The sequence below is a fragment of the Thalassophryne amazonica genome, chromosome 7 (genome assembly GCF_902500255.1).
Source record: "Thalassophryne amazonica chromosome 7, fThaAma1.1, whole genome shotgun sequence".
Lineage (NCBI taxonomy): Eukaryota > Metazoa > Chordata > Actinopteri > Batrachoidiformes > Batrachoididae > Thalassophryne > Thalassophryne amazonica.
The window spans coordinates 90,361,885-90,387,573 of NC_047109.1; the positions used below are offsets into that span (position 1 = coordinate 90,361,885).

At 44.9% G+C, this 25,689-nt stretch overlaps 1 protein-coding gene across 1 annotated transcript in view; it reads left to right on the forward strand.

Moving 5' to 3' along the window:
- The window catches only part of LOC117514523 (dynein heavy chain 11, axonemal), a 174,447-nt gene that overhangs the window by 64,900 nt on the left and 83,858 nt on the right, over positions 1 to 25,689 (forward strand). The window contains exons 33-53 of the mRNA XM_034175026.1: positions 63 to 219; positions 1,404 to 1,549; positions 1,637 to 1,753; positions 1,829 to 1,967; positions 2,073 to 2,165; positions 2,252 to 2,446; positions 4,006 to 4,083; positions 4,188 to 4,320; positions 5,281 to 5,408; positions 5,718 to 5,866; positions 5,942 to 6,092; positions 6,183 to 6,314; positions 9,257 to 9,430; positions 9,988 to 10,192; positions 13,345 to 13,510; positions 13,623 to 13,725; positions 15,495 to 15,734; positions 15,826 to 15,987; positions 16,096 to 16,289; positions 17,949 to 18,111; positions 18,985 to 19,108. Coding sequence (XP_034030917.1) covers positions 63 to 219; positions 1,404 to 1,549; positions 1,637 to 1,753; positions 1,829 to 1,967; positions 2,073 to 2,165; positions 2,252 to 2,446; positions 4,006 to 4,083; positions 4,188 to 4,320; positions 5,281 to 5,408; positions 5,718 to 5,866; positions 5,942 to 6,092; positions 6,183 to 6,314; positions 9,257 to 9,430; positions 9,988 to 10,192; positions 13,345 to 13,510; positions 13,623 to 13,725; positions 15,495 to 15,734; positions 15,826 to 15,987; positions 16,096 to 16,289; positions 17,949 to 18,111; positions 18,985 to 19,108 — 3,149 coding nt within the window. The remainder of the gene's footprint in view (positions 1 to 62; positions 220 to 1,403; positions 1,550 to 1,636; positions 1,754 to 1,828; positions 1,968 to 2,072; positions 2,166 to 2,251; positions 2,447 to 4,005; positions 4,084 to 4,187; positions 4,321 to 5,280; positions 5,409 to 5,717; positions 5,867 to 5,941; positions 6,093 to 6,182; positions 6,315 to 9,256; positions 9,431 to 9,987; positions 10,193 to 13,344; positions 13,511 to 13,622; positions 13,726 to 15,494; positions 15,735 to 15,825; positions 15,988 to 16,095; positions 16,290 to 17,948; positions 18,112 to 18,984; positions 19,109 to 25,689) is intronic.

Sequence of the window (25,689 nt, forward strand, 5' to 3'; positions counted from 1 at the left end):
TGCATTAGGGGTGCTAAATTGTACTTTTTCTCGTTGTGTTTGTGCCACCTGTATTTTCTTAGGTGCTACATCACTTTGACTCAGTCTCTCCACTTGACCATGAGTGCAGCTCCATCAGGGCCTGCTGGAACAGGAAAAACGGAGACCACTAAGGACCTCGGCAGAGCATTGGGCATGATGGTGTATGTCTTTAACTGTTCTGAACAGATGGATTACAAGGTATGGAAATCTTTGCTACTTAAAGACCCAATGAATTGTTTAACACATGTCCATCCATCCACTTATTTTCTAAACTGCTTATTCAAGTTAAGGGTTGCTTGACACATGTACTTACCAAAAAACTTACACATAGTCCCCTAAGTATTGACGCTTCTGTGGATGCTTTTCTGGACAATATGTCATATGGTATCAGGAACTGTTAGTCATCTAATTTTAATTTTGGCATCACTTTATTGGCAAGATACAAGTAACTTTAGGTTTGAACAAAACATTTTGGCAAAATTGAAGTGTTACCATGGTAGCAACCAAAAATAAGAGAATTTACCTGCAACTCAGCCCTGAGTAATAACTGAGGCTAGAAAGCAGCTCTTAGGGGTAAGTGACTCTGTTTCTGTTTGCTCAAATTAAACACTTCTACTGAAAATAAGTAATGTCTGTTTTGATATTTGACATAATGGAACTGACTCTTCACTGTATCTCAATAACCACTAAGTATAGAAAGAAAATTTTGGACTGACTGACTCAACTCAGCGAGTTACCCTCAAGGTTTTTTTTTGATATAAAGTCATTTATCCTAACATTGAAAAGGAATTTCTTTTTTAACCTTGATGATAATTAAGTGACCCCCTCTGTGTTTTTACAAACATGGAGGGGTCTATAAGATTATCTCTTCCATTGACGAGATAATCTTATAGAATGCAAAGAATCATAATTGATTACCTTTTCTTTCATCTTGTGGTGATATGATACAGAAGGGAAATATTTTTGTATGTTGTGAATAATTTGACGAACCCAAATCTAATATAGGTTAGGTGTATGACCATTTGCTGCTGTTGCATATCTGCCACACTATGGTAATGCCTTATTGCCTTCTTGGTAAACAGGAAGACAGGCAATCAATTTTTCCCCACCTCTCAAAAGTGGCCTCAGTCTGGTGAAATGTGGGTGCCTCCTTAGCCTCTTCCGGTTGCTAGGATCCTCAGCAATGAGGTATCTGCATGCTGGATTATGTACAGAGATACCAAAATGTTATCGTCCCTCATGAAGCATGAAGGGAAGACTCCTTGAAACTCCCTAAGTCACTGTTTGGCACAGCCACATCAAAAATCTGCTTTGGCAGCATCTTGTGAGATAGCAGATCGTGCATCGAAGGAAATATTTGCCTATGTGATTCTTGTGTTCAGTTCATTGGAAACATCTACAAGGGCCTAGTCCAGACCGGAGCTTGGGGCTGCTTCGATGAGTTCAATCGTATTGCTGTAGATGTTCTGTCAGTAGTAGCAGTGCAGGTCAAAAGCATACAGGATGCCATTCGATCAAAAAGAAAAACGTGAGTCATCAAAGCTGGAATGATGCAACTTTAATGTCCACCACGTTTTACTTTTATTTTTTATTAACTATCTGCACAACGTTGCAGGTTCTTCTTTCTAGATAAGGACATTGTGTTGAAACCTTCAGTGGGGATTTTTATCACTATGAACCCCGGCTATGCAGGAAGAACAGAGCTACCAGAGAACCTCAAAGCTCTTTTCAGGTGTGAAAGACACGTTTAATTTTTATTATCTGCTTATATACAGCATAACATTGTGATCTTTGTTTTCTCTTCCAGACCTTGTGCTATGGTGGTGCCTGACACCGAACTCATTTGTGAGATCATGTTGGTGGCAGAGGGTTTCCGTACTGCTAAGCTTTTAGCCAAGAAGTTTATCACTCTGTACACTCTCTGTAAAGAAATATTGTCTACACAGGTGCTGTCCAATTTTAGCTTACAGCTGGGAGTTTACTTATTTATTTAGTAATTCATCACAGTGCACTATTAAAAATGATTTCTGTCTATTTCCTGTTTTTGTTAGGACCACTATGACTGGGGTTTGCGCGCTGTCAAGTCTGTCTTGCTCATAGCAGGGAGACTGAGAAGAAAAGATAGGACAAGACCAGAGGACCAGGTCTGGCAAAACTGTGCATACCATCTCATATCCTTGAAGAGTAACATATGCCCTTAAACAAATTAAACAACCACATTATTTCTCAGGTCCTGATGTGTGCTCTGAGGGAATCCAATATGTCTAAAATTGTGACTGAGGATGTGAAAGTCTTCTTGGAACTGTTAGGAGACCTGTTTCTGGACTTGGAAGTGCAGACAGAGCAAGACACAGAGTTTGAAAAAGTCATCAGAAAGACAACAGTGGACCTCAAGCTCCAGCCAGAAGAAACATTCATCCTCAAAGTTTGTCAATACTTTAAGGCCCCTTCACACATAATGAGGCTGAATGGTGCACAAAAGAGGATTCGAATGGCACTCGTGAAAAATCAGAGCCGCACTCATGCAGCAGTCGGCACATGCACTCCACATTCGCATCGCGCTTGTGCTGAAAATCCAATCAAATGGCATCAAGATCAGTACAGCATGTCGTACGCAGGTCGGACCATTCGGACCGTGGTCGAGAACTGCACTAAATGAAATGTCGAACCCTGGCCGAATGTCGTGATTGAGCCAGCCTTCACACCAGCAGCCGAATGAGGGCGAACGGCACGCCAATGCCCATTCGACCCACACTCATAAACTTACTTAGTTGTCTACTTTTAGAGGTCAGTTGTTGCACAAAGCGCTTAGTCAACTAAAATTTCACATTTCCTGACTAAAGTTTTTAGCCTGGTGGAGAGGAGGCTAGTTGACAAAACGTCAGCGTGTTACCTCAACAAATGGCGGCTATCATGTACCAACACTTGATGGAAAACTCAAGAGCACCCCTACATCGCTCATTTTACTCCAAAAAGGAGAGCTTCCTCTGCTTTTGGCCATGGTTGTAGCAGAGACTGTGATGTCTTTTGTGACAGTTCTCACATTAGCCACCAAGCATTGCTGTTACGCTGAGCGGTGTTGTGTGCACAAAAAGGCTTGATGGAAGTGCTGTAAGTATGTAGAAGGACTGCTAGGTTAAGAGCTAAGCACATCCTGCAGTTCGTATGTGACCATAAATGTTAACGAAACAAAGGCTGCATAGTTCATGACAACGACCAACCCAGAAGTAAACAAAACTTTCACGCATTGGAAGCATTTCTTGGCAGCAGCACTCGTGAGGCCATTATGCCTGTGAAAATAGGCGACTAACGTAAGAAGGCTAATCTACAAGTTTAGGCTTCGATGTGAAACGGTGATTAGACATGCAATGTTGGCCAACTAACTGTAGTTGACTAAGTAATTTCAGTAAACTTAAAGATTGGACTGCTTTATGAAACAGCACCCAAGTGTTTGTAATCCAATACTCCAAATGGCACACAGCCTCCACAACAGCTAGGAGCCACATCAATCAGAAAATGAGCTACCAGGATCGTCTCAGCTGCTGTCACTCAGAGACCCCCAGTTTACACATAACTTTATGGCTTAAAACGTTTTAAACTAAGAAGTTCGAAAAAAAAAAAATCAAGCCCTTTACAGTTGTCATGGAGGGGGAACTTTCTATAGAGACCAAAACCATTTTTTGCACCGTGCTGTCAGCATGTTAATTTCTGCTCTAAATTTTGACATTTTAACATGGACTTAAGCGGGAACCTTGCTTGCTTTTGGAGCCAACCTAAAGCAGCCAGTCAAGGAACTGCAAGTTTTTCTACTTCCAGTAGGGCTTCATCTGAGACCATTGAAGCTATCTGCTTGTACTCCACCCTTCCACCAACTTTTATGAAAATTAGTTCAGTCATTTTTATGTAATCCTGCTCCTACAGACAAGTAGCACTGAAAACATTACATCTGGGAAGGAGGTAATTACAAAAAAAATGTGTTTTTAGGTTATGCAGCTGGAAGCACTCATGGCTGTCCATCACTCTGTCTTTGTTGTTGGAAATGCAGGGACTGGGAAGAGCCAGGTTAGATTTTTACTTTTTGAATATCATGAAATTACACAGTCAACTTATTTTTGTGAATTTTCAAATATGAGGTAATATTCATCTGATATTCATCTTGTTGACAGATACTCAGAGTTCTCCATAAAACCTACTGTAACCTGAATAGGAGGCCTGTGTGGAATGACCTCAATCCAAAGGCAGTGGACATTGATGAATTGTTTGGATTCATCCATCCTGCAACTCGAGAGTGGAACGATGGTGCAGACCACGGGTTTCAATCAACATCAGAATAAAACAAACTGTGGTAGTGTTTGGCCATCAATCAATCAATTTTCAATCAATTTTATTTATATAGCGCCAAATCACAACAAACAGTTGCCCCAAGGCGCCTTATATTGTAAGGCAAGATACGGTCAAAACGACCCCCTGTGAGCAAGCACTTGGCGACAGTGGGAAGGAAAAACTCCCTTTTAACAGGAAGAAACCTCCAGCAGAACCAGGCTCAGGGAGGGGCAGTCTTCTGCTGGGACTGGTTGGGGCTGAGGGAGAGAACCAGGAAAAAGACATGCTGTGGAGGGGAGCAGAGATCAATCACTAATGATTAAATGCAGAGTGGTGCATACAGAGCAAAAAGAGAAAGAAACACTCAGTGCATCATGGGAACCCCCCAGCAGTCTAAGTCTATAGCAGCATAACTAAGGGATGGTTCAGGGTCACCTGATCCAGCCCTAACTATAAGCTTTAGCAAAAAGGAAAGTTTTAAGCCTAATCTTAAAAGTAGAGAGGGTGTCTGTCTCCCTGATCTGAATTGGGAGCTGGTTCCACAGGAGAGGAGCCTGAAAGCTGAAGGCTCTGCCTCCCATTCTACTCTTACAAACCCTAGGAACTACAAGTAAGCCTGCAGTCTGAGAGCGAAGCGCTCTATTGGGGTGATATGGTACTATGAGGTCCCTAAGATAAGATGGGACCTGATTATTCAAAACCTTATAAGTAAGAAGAAGAATTTTAAATTCTATTCTAGAATTAACAGGAAGCCAATGAAGAGAGGCCAATATGGGTGAGATATGCTCTCTCCTTCTAGTCCCCGTTAGTACTCTAGCTGCAGCATTTTGAATTAACTGAAGGCTTTTCAGGGAACCTTTAGGACAACCTGATAACCCATCACAAAGTACAAATCATGATTATAACTTGAGGTCTTACTATTTGCATTCTTTAAAGGCTTGCTATCGTCAATGATGCGAGAACAGGCAAGCATCACCCACCTTGGCCCTAAGTGGATTGTTTTGGATGGAGACATTGATCCGATGTGGATTGAATCACTCAACACAGTGATGGATGACAACAAGGTACCTCCCTCCTGGTAACTGATACACTGTTGTACAGCACATACCAGCCAAGGTGATGTAGACAGAAAAAGATGTTTCTTCTACTTTAGCAATCACTACCTTCAATTAGTACCTGGAAATATTTTTTTCTCAAGCAATGAATCATGTCATAGTGATCTTGTGTCTCTGAAATATGATAAAACAAGTCTGTCAGAACCTGATGGGATTTGGAGGAGTGTTCCTCATTGTTTAGGTAATGTCTTGTCCATCAGTTTGACCAGTTATATCTTATAATATTGAGAAATTGTGATGCTTTGTAACATCTTTCAGGTCTTGACTCTGGCCAGTAATGAACGTGTGCCTCTTTCCCCAACCATGAGGCTGGTGTTTGAAATCAGTCACTTAAGGTCAGCCACTCCTGCCACTGTGTCCCGAGCAGGAATTCTCTATGTAAACCAACAGGATGTGGGCTGGAACCCGTGAGTCCTTTATTCAGGTCTTACCAAAATATGTCTATGCAGCTGCCCAATCTGATTTTCTTCATTCCTGGTTAGGTATGTTGCCAGCTGGATTGATCAAAGAGACAGACAGACAGAAAGAGCGCACCTCACCATACTGTTTGAAAAATATGTTCCTCGTTGTTTAGAGCAGATGAGAAACACTTTCAAGACCATCACCCCAATCCCAGAGAACTCTATGGTCCAGGTGCACAGCATGCACACCTGCATATATCTATCTCTTTTCATGTCTGTGGTCAGAAATGGACAGTAAAACAATTATTTTGCTCTTCTTCAGACACTCTGTGCTTTACTTGATTGCCTGCTAACACCAGAAAATATTCCAAGTGACTCACCGCGTGAGCTCTATGAGACCTACTTCACCTTTGCCTGCATCTGGGCTTTTGGTGGTGCCTTGTGCCAAGACCAGGTATTCTATTTCTGAATTTTAAAGAGATAAAACTGTGACAAATGGGTGTGAAATTATAAAGGAATACAGGTGATTTCTGACTTTTAGTTAATTTATTGTCAACCACAGAAACATAATTATATAGCTGTACAATGAGCAAAAACTTTGCCAGTACCATATTGGCCCAAATATAAGATGAATATAAGTCGTGACTTGGTCTTTCAGATTGAGACCATGATTTCTTAAATTTACTTCTCTAAGACACAGAATGTCTTCCTCATTCAGATCTTCTTCTTGTTTCATGGTGATTGGCATCCAGCTTAATGGTGTATTACCGCCAACTTCTGCTTCAACTATGAATCACTTTACCTCTTTAAGGATACAGCAGCAGTTTATCACATATGCAGATGGTACCACCTTGTGGCCATATATGATAATGCAGTATTTTTTCCACATAAAAGTTGCTTTGGAATACAATTAACAGGCTCTCCCAAGCTAGTTAAAAAATAATGTGAATTATTGTCTGAAAAACACAGTATGCAGTTGCTAACTGACTCATGTTTGTGCATTTCTCTTTGTCCAGTCTTTTTGAAGTGTTGAAAATATATCCACACTTGTGTCACCCTGACAAAAGTGTTAGCAGTGGTTTGGATACATCCCATTAGACGAGCAAGGAGAATTAGCATTCCACTTGATGTCTTGTATGAGCGTTCCATAAAGATCAAATCAATGTTGTGTTGGGAGTTCTGCTCAGTATGTTTTTGGTCTAGTCTAAGTCATGTTCATATTATAGTAATTTTATACAAACACAACAAGAAATTTAATGATATAGTAACAGGGACTGACAGGAAATTCATTCAGTTTGCAGTTTTTGTCATCCTGTGTCATCAGTGCGACTATGACTCATGGAGGAAAAGCCAAACAAAATTTACTCTTCCAACATGTTATTTAGCCATTTATTGCTTTTTATGTGTTTTGTTATCTTAAAGTGGATGCTTATGAGAATTATTTGGACAGATTTCCATACCTCGTCTTGAAGGATGGCTAAAACAGTGGGACAATCTGTGTCCACACATCCCAGGCGGTGTGTTATACCACACTAGTTTTAATATGACAGCTTTCATCAACTATAAACCATAACAAATGCTCGAGTGTGTTTGCACTTCACCAAAGTGGTTCTGTCTGAATGCATATGAAATGAGTGAAGACACAAGTCAAGATTGCCTGATATGCCTAATGGCATGATACAATTAATCAAAATTCTTTCATGCTTTCTTTTGAGTCCATTTGTCTCCTTAGAGGAACATGTCACACTACTGATGGCTGGCGGTGACGCCTTACTAAGACACTTTTTACGGGGTTAATGACAATGGTAGAAGAGTGGTTTTCATGAACTGAAGGGTTGTTAGTTCGATTCCTTGCTACTTCTGTCTGCATGTCGATGTGCACTTGATCGAGACACTGAACCTCAGACTTTTCCCAGTGTGGATGTCAGCACCTTGAATAGGAGCTGATTGTGCTGATTTGTGAATGTGATGTTTGAATGTTCACATTAACTTCATTTGAACACAGAAAACTAAAAGTAGTTTTTGGCTTGACAGATGTGTTTTTGTTTCTTTGTGAGCTTTCATGCTGACCCAGGTTCATCCATTTTAATCAGACTGTGGTTTGTCTGTTTTGATATATCATTTAGTTGGTGAGGTGTGAATATTTGTTTGACTTTGGTACATGCCATGGTCTACTCTTCACTTATGGTGAGAATGCAATCTGAACCAACAGGCGTACCGATTTAGATGTTGTTACGTTTGTTCTTTCTATAGTTTGTTTTGTTGCCAGAACACATTGCAGAATGAGTTGTGAAGTGATTCAGAGTACATACCTGCGCAGCAGTGACATTTAGTCACATGAACACAACTATACACACCTTGTGAAAACCCACAGAAATATTTAGACATATATATGAAGTGTTCAACAAACTATTTACAGAGTGGTTTGACTGGTCTGCAGTATAGTGTGACATCAAAAGACAAAAGAAATCCCTAAACCAGCCGAGGATAGATAGCATGAATATTAGTAACGCAGTTTAGTAGGCTCCTAAAGGTGTTGCAGTGATGTATACCTGATATCATATACTTGTGATCAGTGAATGGACAAAGTGCTCACATGTTGGTTTGTTTACATGGTTTGGCCTGTTTAGAACCATTGCCATGTGACAGCAAACTTATCCAAGGGATATGTACAACACATAGCAACATTTTGGCATCTGGTCTTGGACCATTCACTTACTCGTCAACCGCTTACTCCAATTAAGGGTCACGGGGGGCTGGAGCCTATCCCAGCAGTCATAGTGCATGAGGCGGATTACATCCTGGACAAGACGCCAGTCTGTCGCAGGACCACATATAGACAAATAAACAGATCCACACCTGCATGCGCACCTGTGGACAATTTAAAGTTTCCAATCCACCTAACCTGCAGCATCCAAAGGCAACCCACGCAAACACAGGGAGAACATGTAAACTCCACACAGAAAGGCCACGGGGGGGAATCAATCCCATGACCTTCTTGCTGTGAGGCAACAGTGCTAACCACTAAGCCGCTGTGCTGCCGGGTCTGGGACCAAATAAACTATATTCCCAACCACTATATTCCCATAGGATTAATGCATTTGGAGAGTCAGTAATTTCTGTAAGTAATTCCAAAAAACTACTGCACATTCAGTTATGATTTTGGGTTGCAGTTGATACAACTGAGGATCAGTGAACCTCCTTGGACCATGTTGGCATCTTTTAACATCCCAAATAGAATAACGCCAGATGGCATGTCAGGTTGCTTGTGGAGCATTCTTGCACTGGAGGCCACAGATGATTGTGTGAGAAAGCGCTCTTAATAAAGCAATGTCATATAAAAACAAGGCTGAAAATGAAATAACTCAATGCATACTATACCACTGGTGTGTCCAGCTTCATGACTACCGTGTGGAGTTCAGTCAGTGGTGGAGCAGAGAGATGAAGGCAGTGAAACTACCCGCACACGGGACCGTGTTTGACTACTACCTCGACGTTCAGACCAGACGGTTCCTGCCCTGGACCGATTCTGTGCCACCATTTGAAATGGACCCTTGTATACCATCACAGGTGAGCAAATCTGAGCAGTATGAGCCTTCATATAACTCCATAAACTTTTCAAACAAGGTTTGACACCAGGCCTTTAAAAGAAAAATAACCAAAAATGAACAATACGGTTGTATTAAAAATGAATGTATGCCTCAGTAAACATAATAAGAGAGGGTAAAGTCACATCATGAGGTTATGGCAGGGGTGCTGGAATGGATAATAGGTTTGCCACTGTGTCTGATTACCATCCAGCACACCACATGCCAGACTGTGTGGGGGCGAAGGCATGAGCAACAAGGCTTGAGCTATCACCCACGCTCTATTGTCTTTCTTTGTACTCCTGTGTACAGCTGTGAATGCTCCAAAGGCTCTTGCCGAGACATAATTATTGGGGTTTTTGTTCTGAGCAAATGATGCTATTATGACAGAGTTGTTGTGATGTACTGGAGAAATACAAGAAATTATAAATCACATACAATTCACTGAACACATGTCTGTCAATAAATCACACTTGAAGAAAGCTGTAATAACCATGTGTGTTTCTGTTCTCCATCTTCCTGCTGTTTCTGTGATTGCAGGCTGCTCTTGTACATACAGCAGAGACCGTGCGTCTTCGGTACTTCATGGACTTGTTGCTGGAGAGGAGACAGCCGCTCATGCTTGTGGGGAGTGCTGGAGTGGGAAAGACGGCACTTGTCAAGAACAAGTTAGACTGTGTGCCAGAGAATTATGTGACTGCCATAGTACCCTTCAACTACTACACCACCTCACTCATGCTGCAGGGTAAATTAGTTTTCTTTATGGCACATTCTGTCAAAAGTAAAGTGCAGAACCATCTGCTGCTGGAGTCTGAAGGGTTTAATTCTCTTAAATTTCATCAGCAGTTACTAGCTCTGGTTTAGCGGTTAGCACCTGTTGCCTTATAGCGAGATGGTCATGGGATCGATTCCCACCTGTGGCCTTTCTGTGTGGAGTTTGCAGGTTCTCCCTGTGTCTGTGCGGATTCCCTCCAGGCACTACGGCTTCCTCCCACATCCAAAGACATGCAGGTTAGGTGAATTGTCAATTAAAGTCCACTATCATCCCTTTCGTCTTCTTCACGTTGATGCAGAGATTGCTGTTTTTTGCACCTTCAAAGTGTTCAAACTCCCAATGAGTCCAGCTAGAGGCAGGAGGTGGAACACTTTGAAGGTTGGTGCAAAAACAACAACAACCTTTGTTTCAGTGTGAAGAAGACGAAGGAGATGATCATGGACTTTAGGAGGAACAAACACCTAACTCCTCCACCCCCACCTCCGAACATCGGAAGGGCAGCTGTGGCAGCAGTCGACATCTTCAGGTATCTGGGTGTGAAAATCACCAACCACTTCACCTGGAGCAACAACACCTCAGCCCTGGTACTTCCTCAGGAAGGTGAGGTGCGCTGGACTTGACAGTTCTGTTCTGGGAGCCATCTACAGGTGTATGGTGGAGAGTGTTACCTGCTCCTGCAACACTGTATGGCACAGTAACTACTCTGCAGCGGACAGGAACGCTCTGCAAAGGGTTGTGAATGCTGCACAGAGGATTGTGGGAGGCAGCCTACCCACCATCACAAACATTTACACAAATAGGTGTAAGAAAAGGGCCTCCAGCATCAAAAAGACCCTTCCCACCCAGCAAGCACGATGTTTGTTCCTCTCCCTTCGGCAGGAGGCTGTGGAGCATCAGGTGCCAAACAACCAGACTGAGAAACAGCTTCTTCCCAGAGGCAGTGAGGCTGTAACACCTGTTAATACATTGGTTGCATAATGCCTTGGTCTTTTGCACAACAGTCCTTTGAACAATAACTGGACTTTTGCACACCCGTATATTTGCACAACAACTGATTTGCACAACCATATTTTTTGGTACAATAATTCTGTCATGCTGCTCGTTACAACTGTGTTGCTTTACATTTGGTTTTACTGTTGTTCTTATTTATTTATTTTCCCAGGTCTAGTTTTAGTTTATTTAACCCCTGGGACCTTTTGAAACCTAATTTGTATCATGTCTTGTGGAAGCATATATGGTATGACAATAAAGAATCTTTGAATTGGAAACTTTAAATTATCCATAGGTTTGCGTGTGGGTGTGACTGTGTTTGTTTGCGTATATGCGGCCATGCAACAGACTGCCGTCCTGTCCAGGGTGTACCCTACCTCACACCCTGTGACTGCTGGGATAGGCTCCACACTTCACACAGAAAGGGACAGGTTGGATTCGAACCCAAGACCTTCTTGCTGTGAAGCAAAAGTGCTGCAGATATGGCAATTAATGTCAGTCCATCAAGTCACCCAAAAGCAATGTTAAATGCAGCTACTAACTATGTAGAAGTGTGCATGCAATCAATAATCAGTTCATGCAAGTATGTAACCCATCCCAACAGAAAAGCAGAGATATGGTCTTTCAGATGTAGTACACTCTGCAGCAAACATTTTAATGGTGGGGTACATGCACAACTGAACCTGAAGAATAATTTATTGTTTTAAAATTGCACTGTTTCCATTATTATGTATGTAGTCACACAGGGTTATTGTGATGTGATTAACCATGTAACCTGAATGGTTGTGATGAATTTAAGCAGGTTTTTTTGGTCTCCGCTACAGCATTTGGTGCCCTGTGCAGAGCAGGAGATGCACCTGATGGGAACAGTGGCTTTGATTCAGTGGATGCCGAACTTGGCAAGATAGTGCCATCATGAATGTGGCTCAACTTGTCCAGGTTATGTTCCTGCAGGTATGTGAGGACATACCTGTAGGGACACAACCCGGAGTTGCATTGTCCCAAGTAATCTCATCCTGACGTGGTTTCATAGGCAATCTGCTGGGAGGCTTAGACCCCATGTATAACTGCTCGCAGGTCTTGTTTCTATTTATAGTTTGTATATATAAAAATAAATGTCTGCCTTAAATAAGGGCCAGGCATTATGTGCATTGAAAAATTACATTTGATCAGGTCACTCTTTTTTTTCTACGTCCGCTGTGGTATGGTACCTTAAAATCCTAAAGCCTGATTTATGCTTCTGCGACTCTGTAACTCCATGGCAATGCAATGATGTGGACGTGCGCATAACCCTTTTAAAGTTCTCTGTCGCATTTTTATACAATTTACCACAGGAACAGAGGCTTTTTCTGGATTAATTTGTCCCTCAATAAGCTCCACTTCTTTATACAATCATCAACCAATCCAGACCAATGATACAGTATGTACAATTTCCTCCATGAATTGCGGGTCATTTGAGCATCTTTTTCCAACTTTGTTTTGTGAAGTTGGTCATATTTGCGGACTTTTGTGTCAAACGTATTTGATCCAGGATTGAAATGTAATTGGCATGTGCACTTTAAAACTTTTAGTCTCAGATTTATCAGGTGCAGGGGCTTGCAGCCATGCAGCGAGCTGTGATCTAAAGGAAGTTTGGTTTGTCACTCCCAACAATATGTGTGAAACTTAACACCATATTACAGTGCAGGCAATAAGCAGTATTTTATGAATAATCACCAGCCTTGAATTACACCCTGTCTCATTTAGGTCTCGTGTCTGAGCATGGTTTGAAACAAAAAAAACGGAAAATAGAAGGAAATGCGGTACCCACTCTCCTTAAATTGGCGAATGTCAGTGCTGAACTTCATTTCATTCCTCTGTTACTGGACACATCCAGACTGGTCTGTCCAGTATATTCAAGGGGTTTTTAATGGAAATACATTACGATGGGGCGGGAAGATTTGTCAAATGTGTGCGAACATCCGTTATACAAAATCCATTATATAGAGTGTTTATTACATAGAAAACCATAAAAAACCATTGGGACTTTTGCTTTTGTCCGGTGAGTGCAAATATCTGGTTTATACGATGACAGTCTAGGCAAGTTATACTGTAGTTCATTTTTGTGAGTAATCACTTACTTTTGATTGCAGTTGTACTCGAGCAACCACTGGAAAAAAGAGCAGGCAGGAGCTATTTCCCTGTTGCCAACAGAAAGCTGCTGTACTTCATAGATGACATGAACATGCCAGCTGTTGACAGCTATGGAACAATGCAGCCTCACGCACTTATACGGCAGCATCTGGATTATGGCCACTGGTGAGAAGATGGTACCTTTTTCTACTGTTGATTTTGAGTCTTACTCTGCAAATATATTGACAGTTCAGTGTTCATCTTTTTCATATTTGTTATATTTCCTTTTTCACCATAGGTATGACAGGCAGAAGTTAACCCTAAAAGAAATACATAACACCCAGTATGTTGCCTGTATGAATCCGACCGCTGGGAGCTTTAATATCAACCCAAGACTGCAGGTATTTTTGCCAGTAAAATTAATTCCTCAAGTTGAAAAAGAAGAAACATTCCACAACACAGATTTTTCTTTATAAATGTTATAAAAACCCTCTCTGCATTTTCTTTCCCAAATTTTAAGTTTCAATAAATTAAAATCAGGTTTCTGTTTCATTGCTGTACTTGATGCAGATGCACAATTATCAGAATGTTCTAAATCCATCCAAAATGCTTTAAATTGTCTTAAATGTCTTCATCTGTTTTTGTTTGCAGAGGAATTGAGTAGTATATCATAGTCAACGCAGGTTTTTCTTTCTCCCTCATACATAGTTTGCATCAGCTTTTAAGCACATCAGTTTGTTTTCAGTGATTGTGAACCTCTAATCATCACCTTATAGAATTTTTTTTTAAAACCATCTGTCATTGTGAACACTGGATTCCATGTGGGTGCTGAACTGCAGCATATCTGTCTCTACATGTTTTGGCAACTCAGTTTAATAGTGCCAAAGCAGAACATAAGTTGCCCTAAGGTACTTCCCAAAGGTAATGTCTAACCTAACCAACCCCACTGTCATTAATAAGGTTGCTCATGGGGTGTGTGGGTAAGATCTTGACCTTTCTTGTGTATAAGACCTTAAGGTGACTTATCTTGTGATTTGAGATTGTATTAATAAAAATGAAGTCATGAATTAATATTGTATGGTGGTTATACATTAGATTGATTTACCAGCCACCATCAGTTCTAATGGACACACAAATGTACACAACAGTCTTCTTATGTACATTAGATTGAGGACTACTTTTGCATTGTTTATCTTCCTAAAGAGACAGGAATTGGGTGGTGAAATATGTTTCTTTAAGATATTAGATACATTTTCTCATAAACAACTTTAATTTCTCATGGCAAGTTTGCAGGTAAATATACGATGGTTCTAGTACCATAGTTTCCAGAATATATGTCACACTGGAGCATTCTTCACATTTGTCCAAACCTGCATCATGGAGAGACAAAAATAAAAAGTTGCATTGGTCTTAAAGTGACATTTTTGAAACATGGTGCTACTGCTTTATACCAGAAGAAGCAAAATGAATTTAATCTACACATTATTTATTTATAACACAAACATCGCATAAGCGAGCAGGAGCTAAGTGGCTAATTAGTGTCGTATGAGGCAAAAATAATTCAGAGTAAACAGTTACCAGTCACCACTGAACAGATAAAAACATCAAGAAAGTTAAAGGTATGCCCATTTACCCACAATGTGCAAACAAGTGGCGTGCCGAGTCGTATGAAAGTTATTCTCTGTCCTTATTCAATAGCATTGTTTTTCAGGTGAGAGCATCATTTATTTATTTCACTTGTTCTCTATGATGCAGCACATCCTTATTCAGAACTGTTGCTGCTGCTACTTCTTGTTTTACGGTGGCTGTCATCCAGTTTAATGGTGCATTACCGCCACCTTCTGCTCTTGAGTGTGGATCAGACACTATTTTTTTCCGATCAGTATACAGGAGCAGCTTGCCATGCATGTAGATGGTGCCATTGTGTGGCCGTAGATGATACTGTAATATTTTTTGATATATAATTCACTTTAAAATGTAACTAACAGGAACTGCCAAACAATTAAAAAACAAAGTATGACTTGTAGTACAGAAAATGTGGTACTTCCTTTTAAGAAACAGTTTCATTAGGTGTGTGTGTGTGTGTGTGTGTGTGTGTGTGTGTGTGTGTGTGTGTGTGTGTGTGTGTGTGTGTGTGTGTGTGTGTGTGTGTGTGTGTGTGTGTGTGTAGAGACATTTTTCAGTGTTTGCAGTGAACTCCCCTTCATGTGAGGCGCAGATGTCCATCTTCAGTCAGATTCTATGTTCCCACTTGAATCAACAGCTCTTCAGTCCACCGCTGCAGAGGAGCGCTGCAGCTGTGGTCCAGGCCACCATAGCTCTTCATCACAAGATGGTCCACAGCTTTCTGCCCACAGCCATCAGATTTCACTATACATTCAATCTGAGGGACTTAACAAATGTGTTTCAGGTAATATTGATAAGTGAAATTTGCTTGTACTTTATTTTATCTTTATTTGGGTGGGAATGAAATATTGTCAAATTTCTCTGTGGTGTTCCAGGGCCTTCTCTTTGCTGGGCTTGAGAATGTCAAAGAGAGTACTAGTCTTGTATTTCTTTGGTTCCATGAGTCTTGCAGAGTCTACTCGGACAGACTGGTTGATGATCACGACCTGCAGCTTTTCCATAAGCTCCAGACAGAGACTGTGCATGAATGCTTTGAGGTATCATACAGCTAAATAGTGTAAACATGATCAAATACTGTGCTTTTTTTCAGGTAAGAAGAGGGAAATGAAACATTTTGCAAACCATGCTTACTCTCATCTTTGCAGGGTCTGGAGGACATAAAGGTGTTAAAGCAGCCAGTCCTGTATTTCCACTTTGCCAAGGCAGGTGAGGCAGCATCCTATACTCGTGTCACAGACTGGACTGTGCTTAAGTCCTTTCTCACAGATGCCCTGGAGAGCTACAATGAGCTCAACGCAGCCATGGACCTTGTGCTCTTTGAAGATGCCATGCAGCATGTGTGAGTATGGTTGTTTCCTTTATCCTTACCATAAGTATGATTGATAACAGTAAACATTATTCTCTTCATGTTTATTACGTTCTAGTTTGCAGATGCTTTGTAATTTTTAATTTATACATTGATAGAAACTTATCATTTACCCATAATAATTAGTATTATTTCTGTTGTTTTATATTTACATGGCCTTTGTAGAAGAATCTAGGTTCTTTTTAACATTCATTCATTCATTCATTTTCTGCCGCTTATCTGGGTTTGGGTAACGGTGGCAGCAGACTAAGCAGTTCATTCCACACTTCCCTATCTTTGGATGTCGAAATGTCCCTGGGTGCCTGGTTCCCGGGTTTCGGCACCACCACTCCATGGATCGCCATATTATCGTGGTGAAGGAGCTTGTGTGCTCCAGTGATCCTGGCACATATGTTGTCTGGAGCATTACCTCCTGGTAGGCTACTCTTGGCAAATTAGTCAGAGTGTGGCAAAGGGTGATTCAGTAGACTCTTCACAATGAACACAAAGAAGCACAGAGTCACCTTGTCCGGATTAGGTAAACTGGGGCTTCCTCCTGGAGCCAGGCCTGGGAGGAGCTCAGCTGGTGGCTGAATCTAATCTCTCGGTCAGGCTCAGTCCAAAAAACAACATGCTGTCACCTCCATGTGGGCTCACCAGCCCCAAGGAAGGTGCAAAGGGTCTGGTGTACTGTTTTATGGGCAGTGGACAGGGGCAAATGCCCACACAGACTGGCAGTTGGTTTTCTTTACCGCCCAATGAAAACTGGCAAAATGTGGGTTTTTTGGGGTGGTGGGTGGTTGGGGGTGTCACCTCTGCATAATGAGCCAGATCTGGTGGATGAATGCATTTCCAAACTGTGGAGTTCTTCTTGAGTGGACTGGGGATTATTGAAGGCAGTTCCTGCTGCATTGCTGATGAGCATTTACATCTTTCTGGGTCTGATGGAAATGTGTACAACAGAATACCCTTCATTTGTCGATGCTGATTGGTACAACCATGTGCCGAACATGAAACCATCATGCATTCTTTGACTGAGAAGATTCAAAATGAGTCAGTATGCAAGGTCAGGATAAATTATTTGCTATTTTTGGCAACCGGAGCAAAGCTTTCTTCCCCACCAACATGATAGATCACATACACCAGTATTGTCAGCTGTATGGGTTCTGTACCATTAAAGCAGGTGAGAAAAGGAAATAAGTGCTTTTATGAAAGACAGTATAACAATTGAAATGTATCCAGGAGGGAAACCTTATATGTCATAAGCTATAAATTATATGTTATGGGCGGCACGGTGGCTTAATGGTTAGCATTGATACCTCATAGCAAGAAGGTTGTGGCATTGCTTTCTGCCCTTTCTGTGTGGAGTTTACATGTTCTTCCTGTGTCTGCGTACATTGCCTCTAGGCACTCCAGTTTCCTCACGCAATCAAAAACATGCTGTCAAACACCTACCAGGGACAACAGATAGAAATTAGCTGATGGCTATAATGTGGCTTGTTTATGTCACTGTATGGTGATGTACATGAACTTGCACTGTCACTTCACAAATAAATAAATGTGTCTGATATGAGGAATGGTGATAAACCTTCATCCTTTTGTGTACATCACATTCTGTGTGAAGATTTTTACATATTGTCTGTACCTCCTCAGCTGCCGTATCAGCCGCATTCTGGAGTCTCCGAGATGTCACAGCTTACTGGTTGGGGTCGGAGGTAGTGGGAAGCAGAGTCTGACTCGTTTGGCTGCCTACATATCATCTGTGGAGGTTTTTCAAATTACCCCAAATAAGGGATATAGTATTCACGACTTCAAGGTAAATTAGTTATTAATGTATATTCAACAAAAATATGAATGGAACGCTGTTGTTTTGTTCCATTGTTTATGAATTAAAATGAAAGACCTAAGATTTGTTCCGTGCTCACAAAAAGCTTATTTCTCTCAAAGACTATTCACACATTTTTTGCTATCCTATTAGTGAGCACTTCACACTTTCCAGTTGACCTCATAGACATGTCAAGATACATATTAAACAGCGTGATTATTGCACATTTGTGCTTTGGCCTGGTCACAACAAAACACCTTTCTAAAAAAAGTGCAGTTTTATCACACAGAATAATGCCACAGATGACTCAAGTTTTGAGGGAGCATACAATTGGCATGCTGAATGCTGACAAAGGTGACGTGCTCACTAACAGGGATTTTAACAAATTTGTCATAAGAAAAACTTTTTGTGTGCATACAACAAGTCAGCTTTTTTACTTACAACAACATAAGTGAAAACAAGTGTTGCCTTTATATTTTTGATAGTTGTAGGTTGGTTAACTGGCAAAATGAGACATTTTGGACACTCTAAGATTGTAATTTATTCTTTAAGATTATTTGCATCTTTTAACTGCCCCACTTGTAGTCACAGTACTTAAACATTGCCTTGAATGATAAAAAAATGGCTCTAGTCGCAGAAAAATTCTGTAGATGAATATTTCCTGAGTATTGTTCAGCTTTTCCACTGACAGGGGAAATAATTAATCAGATACTGTTAAAAACCACTGGGAAATATTTCAAAAGCTGATCATTGAAATGGTTAATATAATCATTAAATCATCCATTTTGGTTTTAATGTTGTTGTACATTTTAGAGATCTTTCATGGACTCCGTCTTCTCTTTCTACCTATGTGGTTTTGCTTAGGCGTATCTGGCAGGCTTATTCCTGAAGACTGGAGTGAAGAACCAGCGCATTGCTCTGCTCCTGACTGATGCACAGATCACTGATGAGCGGTTTCTCATTATCATTAATGACTTACTTGCATCAGGTGAGAATCAAAACCTGTCACAGTCAGACTGTGTATCAGCTATGCCTGAGACAACAGACCTATGAGTCACATACAGTAACTGTAGAATCAGATGTTCCTCTAGCAATTCTACACATTTTTCTGTAGCATTTCTTTATTGTGTGATTTTATTCATTTCTACACAGTAAAATCACCAATGTAAAACTAACATTGACAGTGTTAAATTATTAACACTGCTGGTGTACATATGGTTGTTGTGTGGGCCGCTGAAGAGGAGGTACTGCTGGCCCACCACCACCAGATGGCGCCCTGCTTGGAGTGCGGGCTTCAAGCACGAGAGGGCGCAGAAACTAGTGGAGTGACAGCTGTCACATCATCAACACCAGCTGTCACTCGTCTACGTCAACCTCCATAAAAGCCGGACTGCAACTCCAGCTCCCCGCCGAGAAATCAGCTACCACTCAGGTAATTTTCTCTGCTGACTTAAAACATTGAGTAATAATCTGAACTTCTTTGCAGCCATTTTCCTGTGGTGTTTTCCTTATCTGTGGGATTGGCGTTTGGTGTGATCAGTGACGGCTTCGCTTCACACCCCAACCAGATAAGTGATTAGACAGGAGCTGCACGAGTGTGTGATTGGAGGTGGAGGTGCTCCCTCCCAAAAGAACACAGACTGTGGGATTACTGAGTGTGCGAACTCACACTCATCAATACTGTTTCTGTTCTCTGCCAGCAGTACCGGGTCTGACTGCTGAAGACAGTGGCCACCTGGGGCGCAGGGCTTGGCGGCTCCGGTGTTCTTCAGATCCGTTGGTGGTGGAAGCTGTGTGGGATCCGGCTCTTCTCTCGCCAGACGTCTTCTATCTTCGAGCCTGCCCACACATCACCTTGTGTATAATTGACATTCCGTAATATTGTTATTGTCTGTACTTCATTGTGCGATTCACAACATTAAATTGTTACTTTTTGGCTTATCCATTGTCCGTTCATTAACGCCCCCTGTTGTGGGTCCGTGTCACGACACCTTCCCAACAGGATTTCTCGGCCAGCATCATGGATCCCGAGGGGCGTCAACCATCACTTGAACAGCCAATGGAAGAGTGAGGTGCACAGGCGCCAGCAGGAGGCGTGTTAGGTTAGCTGCAGCAAATTCTAACCGCTTTCACTGCTCGGTTGGATTTCGTAACCGAGCAGAACGTTATTCTCAATCGGAGGATGGAGGCTCTCACCGCCAGGGTGGAGGCGCGCGATCAAAGCGCTGCTGCAGCACCTCCTCCTGCTGGTCCCATGTCAGACACAGACGTTCCACTGGTCGTTCAACGACCCCCCCCACCGTCCCCTGAAGCATACATAAGCCCTCCGGAGCCGTACGGAGGTTGTGTTGTGACGTGCGCGGACGTCCTAATGCAGTGTTCGCTCGTCTTTGCACAGCGTCCCGTCATGTACGCGTCAGACGCTAGCCGGGTGGCTTATGTTATTAATCTGCTTCGAGGAGAGGCACGCACCTGGGCTACGGCGCTCTGGGAGCAGAACTCACGGCTCCTATCGTCATACGCTGGGTTTGTAAGGGAGTTCAAACAGGTTTTTGATCATCCCAACAGAGGCGAGACCGCTTCGAGCGTGCTACTGTCAATGAGACAGGGGCGCCGGAGTGCAGCCAAGTATGCAGTCGACTTCCGCATCGCGGCTGCGAGGTCCGGCTGGAATACCGTTGCACTCCGCGCCGCCTTCATAAACGGACTGTCTCCGGTCCTGAAGGAGCATCGCTGGCTAAGGAGGAACCGCGGGATTTTGACGGGCTTGTCGACCTGGTTATACGCTTAGACAACCGCTTAGAGGAACACCGTCGGGAGCAGGGCGGGGGGCGTGACCGGGCACGAGCCGTCCCTCTTCCTTCCGGGTCTGAAAGGGTGCCGTCGTCCCCACGCTCCACAGCCAGAGGGCCCCGTGTGGCAACAGCTCCCCCTGCTGACGAAGCTATGGACACGAGCAGGGCCAAAGTGAAACCAAATGACAGACAAAGGAGGCTGGCCCGCGGGGAGTGTTTTTTTCTGTGGCTCTAGTGGTCATATACAGAGGAACTGCCCCAAACGGTCAAACTACAACGCCCGTCCTTAGAAACTGGGCTAAGGGTGGGCCATAACACGCATGCGGGGAAGCCCCGTAGATCCGCACGAATCCCAGTCACGATCCTTAGTGAGGAGTTAACCCTTCACGCCCCAGCACTCGTAGACACGGGGTCGGAAGGGAATCTGCTGGACAGCAGATGGGCAAAGGAAGTAGGGCTCCCTCTGGTGGCTCTGCCTTCACCTTTGAAGGTACAGGCACTAGATGGCACCCTTCTTCCATTAATCACACACCAGACACAGCCCGTGACATTGGTTGTGTCTGGGAATCACAGGGAGGAGATTGTGTTTTATGTAACACCTTCTACCTCCCGAGTGATTTTGGGTTTTCCATGGGTGTTGAAACACAATCCCCGGATTGATTGGCCATCTGGGGTTGTGACGCAGTGGAGCGAAACCTGCCACCGGGAGTGTTTAGGATCCTCGGTTCCACCCGGTGTGACAGCTAAAGAGGAGGTCATAGTCCCCCCCAATCTGACGGCAGTACCGGAGGAGTACCACGATCTTGCTGACGTCTTCAGCAAAGATCTGGCACTCGCCCTTTCCCCGCACCGACCGTACGATTGCGCCATCGATTTGATCCCGGGCGCTGAGTATCTGTCCAGCAGGCTGTTCAACCTCTCACGTCCGGAACGCGAATCAATGGAGACCTACATCCGGGACTCCTTAGCTGCCGGGTTGATCCGGAACTCCACCTCCCCGATGGGCGCGGGTTTCTTTTTTGTGGGTAAGAAGGACGGCGGACTCCGTCCATGCATCGATTACAGAGGGCTGAACGAGATTACGGTTCGCAATCGATACCCATTACCAATGTTGGATTCGGTGTTCACGCCCCTGCATGGAGCCCAAATATTCACCAAACTCGATCTTAGGAATGCGTACCACTTGGTTCGGATCCGGAAGGGAGACGAGTGGAAGACGGCATTTAACACCTCCTTAGGTCACTTTGAGTACCTGGTCATGCCGTTCGGCCTCACAAACGCCCCCGCGACGTTCCAAGCATTGGTTAATGACGTCTTGCGGGACTTCCTGCATCGGTTTGTCTTCGTATATCTAGACGACATACTCATCTTTTCTCCGGACCCTGAGACTCATGTCCAGCATGTACGTCAGGTCCTACAGCGGTTGTTGGAGAACCGGCTGTTTGTGAAGGGCGAGAAGTGTTGTGTGGGCCGCCAGAAGAGGAGGTACTGCTGGCCCACCACCAGAGGGCGCCCTGCCTGAAGTGCGGGCTTCAGGCACGAGAGGGTGCTGCCGCCACGGACACAGCCGGGGGTGACAGCTGTCACTCATTATCTCTTGACAGCTGTCACCCATCTACTCTACATCATCTCACTCCATAAAGACCAGACGTCATCTCCACCTCGTTGCCGAGATTTCGTACTTCTATGGAGGTAACATTCTCTGCCTATATTGATTGATTCCAAGTGCTATTGTGTTGCAGCTGTCAACCAGAGGACCGGCGTGGGTTGCGACTGTTTCGTCCTACGTCAGATAAGTGGTTACACAGACGCTGCACGAGTGTGTGTTAGAGGTGGAGGTGGCATTCCCACCATTGTTGTTACGGGGTGTACACACACCCACACTTGACTGTCTTTGCTCTTCGCCAGCAGTACCAGATCCGACAGTCGGGGACGGTGATCACCTGGGAATTCGGGACTTGGCGGCTCCAGTATTCACCAGGTTCTGTGGCGGCGGAAATCGTGTGGTTCCGGCTCTTCTCAGGACAGACGTCTTCTATCCTCGAGCCTGCCCACACGTCACCTTTGTGGATTGACTGTTATCAGATTCTGAGATTGTCTGTATATTCGTTGTGCACCTTCACAACATTAAATTGTTACTTTTTTGGCTCATCTATTGACCGTTCATTTGCGCCCCCTGTTGTGGGTCCGTGTCACTACACTTTCACAACAAGAAGTGCGAGTTCCACCGCACTTCTTTGTCCTTCCTGGGGTTCATCATCTCCTCCAACTCCGTCGCCCCTGATCCGGCCAAGGTTGCGGCGGTGAGAGATTGGCCCCAACCAACAAGCCGTAGGAAGCTGCAACAGTTCCTCGGCTTTGCAAATTTCTACAGGAGGTTCATTAAGGGCTACAGTCAGGTAGTTAGCCCCCTGACAGCCCTGACCTCCACTAAGGTCCCCTTCACCTGGTCGGATCGGTGCGAAGCCGCGTTTAGGGAGTTGAAACGCCGGTTCTCGTCTGCACCAGTTCTGGTGCAGCCTGATTCTAATCGCCAGTTCACAGTGGAAGTGGATGCCTCTGACTCAGGGATAGGAGCCGTGCTGTCCCAGAGCGGGGAGTCTGATAAGGTTCTCCACCCTTGTGCCTATTTTTCCCGCAGGTTGACCCCGGCTGAGAGGAACTATGACGTCGGCAATCGGGAACTCCTGGCGGTGAAGGAGGCTCTTGAAGAGTGGAGACACCTGTTGGAGGGAGCGACGGTGCCCTTCACGGTTTTCACGGACCATCGGAACCTAGAGTACATCCGGACCGCCAAGCGGCTGAACCCCAGGCAAGCCCGCTGGTCACTGTTCTTCGGGCGCTTTGACTTCCAGATTACATACCGCCCCGGGACCAAGAACCAACGATCAGATGCCCTGTCCCGGGTGCATGAAGAGGAGGCCAAGGCCGAGTTGTCAGACCCCACAGAGACCATCATCCCCGAGTCCACTGTCATGGCCACTCTCACCTGGGACATGGAGAAGACCATCCGGGAGGCCCTGACACGGAACCCGGACCCGGGGACCGGCCCGAAGAACAAACTGTACGTCCCACCAGAGGCCAGAGCTGCGGTTTTGGACTTCTGTCATGGTTCCAAGCTCTCCTGTCATCCCGGGTGCACAGAACCATGGCAGTGGTCCAGCAGCGCTTCTGGTGGGCGTCTATGGAGGCCGACGTCCGGGACTACGTCCAGGCCTGTACCACCTGTGCCAGGGGCAAGGCTGACCATAAGAGGACTTCGGGACTCCTCCAGCCCCTACCGGTACCTCACCGCCCCTGGTCCCACATCGGCCTGGACTTTGTCACGGGCCTCCCGCCGTCCCAGGGCAACACCACCATCCTCACGATAGTGGATCGGTTCTCCAAGGCGGCCCACTTCGTGGCCCTCCCGAAGCTCCCTACGGCCCAGGAGACAGCAGACCTCCTGGTCCACCACGTCGTGCGTCTGCATGGGATACCAGCGGACATCGTCTCGGATCGTGGTCCTCAGTTCTCCTCCCAGGTTTGGAGGAGCTTCTGCAGGGAACTGGGGGCCACCGTGAGTCTCTCGTCCGGGTATCACCCTCAGACAAACGGACAGGCAGAGCGGGCTAACCAGGAGCTGGAGCAGGCCCTCCGCTGCGTAACCTCCGCGCACCCGACGGCCTGGAGCGCCCATCTGGCCTGGATCGAGTACGCCCACAACAGCCAAGTGTCGTCAGCCACCGGCCTCTCCCCATTTGAGGTGTGTTTGGGGTACCAGCCCCCATTGTTCCCACTTGTGGAGGGAGAGGTCGGTGTGCCCTCGGTCCAGGCCCACCTCAGGAGGTGCCGCCGGTGTGGCGGACCGCCCGTTCTGCGCTGTTGAAGGCCCGGACGAGGGCCAAGGCCCATGCAGACCGCCGGCGTTCCCCGGCCCCTGCATACCAGCCCGGGCAGGAGGTGTGGTTATCGACCAAGGACATCCCGCTGCAAGTGGAATCACAGAAACTCAAAGACAGGTTTATCGGACCGTTTCCCATCCTCAAAGTCCTCAGTCCGGCCGCAGTGAAGTTAAAGCTGCCAGCTTCACTGCGGATCCACCCGGTGTTCCACGTGTCCCGTCTCAAACCCCATCACACCTCACCACTCTGCACCCCTGGACCTGCACCGCCTCCTGCCCGGATCATCGACGGGTTTCCGGCATGGACCATGCGTCGGCTCCTGGACGTCTGTCGTAAGGGTCGGGGGTTCCAGTATCTGGTGGACTGGGAGGGGTATGGACCCGAAGAACGCTCCTGGGTGAAGAGGAGTTTCATCCTGGACCCGGCCCTCCTGGCCGATTTCTACAACTGTCACCCGGACAAGCCAGGTCGGGCGCCAGGAGGCGCCCGTTGAGGGGGGGGGTCCTGTTGTGTGGGCCGCTGAAGAGGAGGTACTGCTGGCCCACCACCACCAGATGGCGCCCTGCTTGGAGTGCGGGCTTCAAGCACGAGAGGGCGCCGAAACTAGTGGAGTGACAGCTGTCACATCATCAACACCAGCTGTCACTCGTCTACATCAACCTCCATAAAAGCCGGACTGCAACTCCACCTCCCCGCCGAGAAATCAGCTACCACTCAGGTAATTTTCTCTGCTGACTTAAAACATTGAGTAATAATCTGAACTTCTTTGCAGCCGTTTTCCTGTGGTGTTTTCCTTATCTGTGGGATTGGCGTTTGGTGTGATCAGCGACGGCTTCGCTTCACACCCCAACCAGATAAGTGATTAGGCAGGAGCTGCACGAGTGTGTGAT